General features: G+C 43.2%; 1 protein-coding gene across 1 annotated transcript in view; it reads right to left on the bottom strand.

Moving 5' to 3' along the window:
• The window catches only part of lhx4 (LIM homeobox 4), an 11,900-nt gene extending 10,478 nt beyond the window's left edge, over positions 1-1,422 (bottom strand). Inside the window, exon 1 of the mRNA XM_032525634.1 lies at positions 987-1,422. Within this exon, the coding sequence (XP_032381525.1) occupies positions 987-1,065 (79 nt within the window). The 5' untranslated portion in view covers positions 1,066-1,422. The remainder of the gene's footprint in view (positions 1-986) is intronic.
• Positions 1,423-4,674: the final 3,252 nt, after the last annotated feature.

Genomic DNA, 4,674 nt, shown 5'->3' on the forward strand with positions numbered 1-4,674 from the left:
GATCCAGCTGTACATTTGACTAACTCGCATATTTAGGTCAGAGCAGGGGTGTATTCCATTGCACTTCTATCCTGATTGCACGATCAGATTATAAAGGGCCTGGAACGGATTAACACGCCGGGACGAATGGATGTATGGGATTTTCTAGCCTTTGATGCTGAAAAGTAGAAGACGCAATAAGATGCTGAAAAATAACTGTGAGAAATATTTGGTCGTGTCCTGATAGAATAATGGCACACACAAACTTCGGGCTGATACTACTGCTTTCACCACTACTGCTAACATCCTGACCTTAATTGTAAAACATACACACTAATATCAAGGCCTCACTATAGAAACGAAAACGAGGAAGAAAAAAAACTTTATCAGGCAATTATTTGACCCAGTAATGAGTGTCAATCACAGTCAGTGTGCATTTGTCTGATGGGTGATGACAACTGCGTCTGATGTCTTGGCCATGCAGGCTCGTTTACAAATTAACAGCTGGCTGGGAAGGCTCACTGTGAGCCCAACATCCTGACCGGGGATGCAGCAAAGTTTGAGGCCAAACTGGAAAATGAAATACTGTTGCTTTAAATAACAGAAATTATTCTCTCTCTTTTTTTTCTAGGGGTGGGATGAATAACCAAAGTGCCTTTGCACTATACGTGTTGCATCCTATTGCAGACTACAGCCAAGTGAGGCTGCAAAGATGAATTGGACATGCGGGATAGTCATTGCTTGACTTTGAGGCCAATGATCAGTATTCAATAATCAGTATTATTTAAGACGTCTATGCTCGTTGAAATACAAGCAGCATGACACATCATTGGCCTGTACGTGACAATCTAAGACAGAGAGCTCCAGCCCCCTCTCCCCATCCTCATTCTCGGCCGAGTTACTGTAACTGAACCCCTCTCCCTACAGCAAAAGCCCGCAGCACAGGTTGCACTCGCCACCCGGTTTCCAGATTGATAATCGACAAAAAAAGGAGGGTAATGTCTTACGTTGCAGTGGCACTCCGAGAATCTCCGGTAAACTCTTTACAGGACTCTCTGTCGGTAGGACCGCCGCACTTTGCATCATCGTGATCCAAACCGGGAGACAAACGCACGCACATACACCCGCAACACGGTGGGCGCACTCCCCGTCCTGTCTTTTGGAGAAAAAAAAGTATATGATGATGCTGATGTTGAGGCCTCTCTCCTCTCTGCAGGCTGAGCTCTCCTCGCTGTCCCGCCAAGCCTCTATCCCTGTACGGTCTCTATTCCCGGGATGATGTCCGTGCCGTGCTGAGCTGTTTTGGAGTGAATCAGACAGGCTGCTAGGTCCATTCAGCGCTGCAGGGGCGGCGGGGCCTGACGTCACCACGGCAGTGGCTCAACGGGGGCCAATAGGAGCGCAGGAAGAGGAGGCCCCCGGGGCGGAAAGCATCCTCCATAGGTGTACGAGCGAGGAGGAGAAAGGAGAGGAGGAGAAGCGTCTAACATGGTGTATGAAAATGTTTTAAGAGAGGCGGGGCCTTGTTCCTTTGGAGACCATAAATAGCTCACTGCAGTGGCTCCTGGAGGGGCCCCGGGCCAGCAGGGCTCCTTCTGGGAAGGAGCAGGAGGGGGAGGGGCATGCAGCCAGGAGACTGAGGATCAGTTCACTTTTATTTCAGGAATTACCAATAAGACAATTTATAAAGAAAAGAGAGTTGTCCTTGCAGATGTCACTTCTGCTCATATGCAGCTGTGTGATCATTTGGAAACAAATGTTTCTTCAACATGCACCAGACTGCTTGAAAGAGATTGAACCCAAAATTGATGTTTTATTGGCTAGATGATCAGCAACACTGGAAATAATTTTAAAATTAATCTTTGTTTTTTTCATTGAGCTAGACATATTAGATGGGCATGTGTGCACATAAAAGGTGGATTTAAAAGCAAGCACTCGTTTTTTAGTTTCAATATTTTTTTTCATAGGGAAGAGATGGCAACCTGATTTGTCACCACCAGGTACAGTATGGGAGCAAAAACGAAACAACACCACAGAAATGATATCACTGAACACATGTCTGAGTCAAATTCACACCACCTTCACTTGCACGAGCTGTACTGTTTCCCGGCGGTGTGGCAGCACCCACGCTGCTGGTTTTCTCTCAGTGACAGGTGGGATTAGGAGTCTGGGCGCAGTCCTCCTGACACTGTTCATTTCAAACCCCATCGTCTGACACTGCTCTCCCGGATAACATATTCCCCCCGGAGGGCTGCTAGTTCAAGCTAGATGAACTCAATCTTCGCTTCCAATTTACTTCAAGCATGGAAAGAAAAGCACACAGAGGCGCTTTCCCGCTGGTCCGCTTCCAAACCAACGCAGGTTCTTTCCATCAACAGAGTGTAAGCGTCTGCAGGTCCCAGATCACACCACATCTGCCCAGACACATCTGGATACACGCTATACAACAACACCACTGAGTTTACTTTGAAAAAAAAAAAAAAAGGTTATTTGACTTTGACATCAATAATAAAAATGTCATTTCGTTTCAGTGGTTTTTCAGCCCTTAAAATGTTATGCTGATATCAACCCACAGAAGCTCTAGAATTAGTGCAGAAAATGTAAGGTAAAAAGATTGTTGTCGTGGAAAAAATGTTTCCGAATAATATTGAAAACAAGTGTTATTCAATTATCAATGAATCTGTAGATAGTGCGTATATACAAATTACTAAAATGGGTGTCATGTTGGGAACTCAGATATTCTGAATGGGAAAATAAATTGGATTTTGCGTGTGTCCAATTCAAACAAGTAAACATTTCCCTGCTACATTATGCCGATTTATCTTTTCCCGTAGTCTATGTTTCCGACTGTTTATTCCATTGTCACACACCGTTCATATATCCTAATGGAAAGAGACACAATTCCATAAGCCGTTCGCTTGTTTGGTTAATGTTTCAAATGTAATTAAGTAAAAATAAAAACGCACATCAAGCTGATTAAATTAAATGTTAGAGGAGTTTTATCCAACCTATCCAAAGCTGCAGTCTCGTGGGCCAGGTGGCCCATCCATCCATCCATCCATCCATGTTGTGTATGTGTGGCAAAGGAATCATCTGGTCTTACTTTATTTTCATTATACACTTTTCCCCTCAAGATCATTCAATTTATTCAACTTTTCAATTACTCTGATTGTTAGTAGCTATTGAGACCCCTTTAGCTGGTCTGGAAAACAATGAAGATAAAAATGCTCTTAACCTATCAGCAAGGGCAACATAATTAGAATAATTGACGGATGCAAAATGCAGAAAGAGAAAAGACGTGCACATCTGGTTTAGTGGGACACCAAATGGCGTTTTTTCATTGTCAAATTAGATGGCAAACAAACCCGCGTGGGAATGACTAAATGAATTGCAAAACAATATGTAAGGCCCATCTATCAAGAAATATTTATACTGCCCAAGGTGACACCGATATTTAAAAGTGGAAGTAATATATGAAAAATTGGGCTACAAAAACACGTGTTACAGACGTCCACTTGTTTACTGCTAAGCCCCTCACCAATAAATCAAATGTAACGTAATGTCAACTCATTTCCTAACCTTAAACAATGCACTCAAAGGAAGAAAAGCAAGAATGATGGTCAAATGATTAGAATAATGCACTTTCTGAGATAGGTGACATGACTGATCTTTGTCTATACATGCAGGTGCTGCTGTAAGAGGGAAAAAGCTGTAGAGGAAGCAGCACTCGGGCAATAATTCACGCAGAGGGCGACTCCTTCACCACCGACGTTGACCCAGCCACCTCTAATTAGATCTAATATTTCAGTGGACGAGTTCATTGACATCTGAAATTCACAGATCCATCTTACTGAGCAGATAGTCAGAATTACAGAAACACATCCATCTGTACAAAGAGCAGGCTTTTAAGGAGTCTGATACAGGTGTGTGTCACCCTGTACTGATATTTATTGCACTAGGCAGGCCTGATTTATCATGAGCCAAAACATCACAAATTGAATAGATTGAATTTATTATTATTATTATTATTAATTATTAACATTGTTTACAATTTAAAAGAGGCCCATCACGCCCACACAAACACAATTAAATATCAAATCAGCACAAGAGCAATGTACATAACAAGTAGTGACAACTGCATCGCATTTTCATTTAGTGTGGAAATGACTGAACATCACTTACAATTCACTGTACTGGTTGGGATCAATACAGAGAACATGGATTATATCCCAGTGACTTCACTCCAGAGAAGATGCATATTTCAGAGAAGTGTAAATGTCCTCTATGCTTGCAAGATGAATATATAACACCACCGTGCAGACCTACCTAATCACCGCAGCTCGCCGGTGATTTTGAGGCAGACTGTCTCCTCCTCCTCCTCCTCATCTTCTTCTTCTCCTTTATGCCGCTGAGAGGTTTTTCTCAGCAGAATGAGCCGAAGCTCGCAGAGAAACAGCAGCAGCCAGTCCACAAACTCCCCGGCATCCAGTGACAAAACGACATTAGCTAGCGATGGCCCCGTGTCCCTAACCATTTGGTCCGAAAGCAGCAGAGGAACAGAGAGAGGGAGAGAGGCAGAAACCTGAGGAGAGAGCACAGAGGAGAAAATTAAATTGCACTTGGGGGGCAAATTCTATTAGGCAATAGTTATTGTCTCCTGACAGCTCCTGTCCATTTGGGTAATTAGTAGAAGAG

This window comes from Etheostoma spectabile, chromosome 9 (assembly GCF_008692095.1).
Source record: "Etheostoma spectabile isolate EspeVRDwgs_2016 chromosome 9, UIUC_Espe_1.0, whole genome shotgun sequence".
NCBI classification, from domain to species: Eukaryota; Metazoa; Chordata; class Actinopteri; order Perciformes; family Percidae; genus Etheostoma; species Etheostoma spectabile.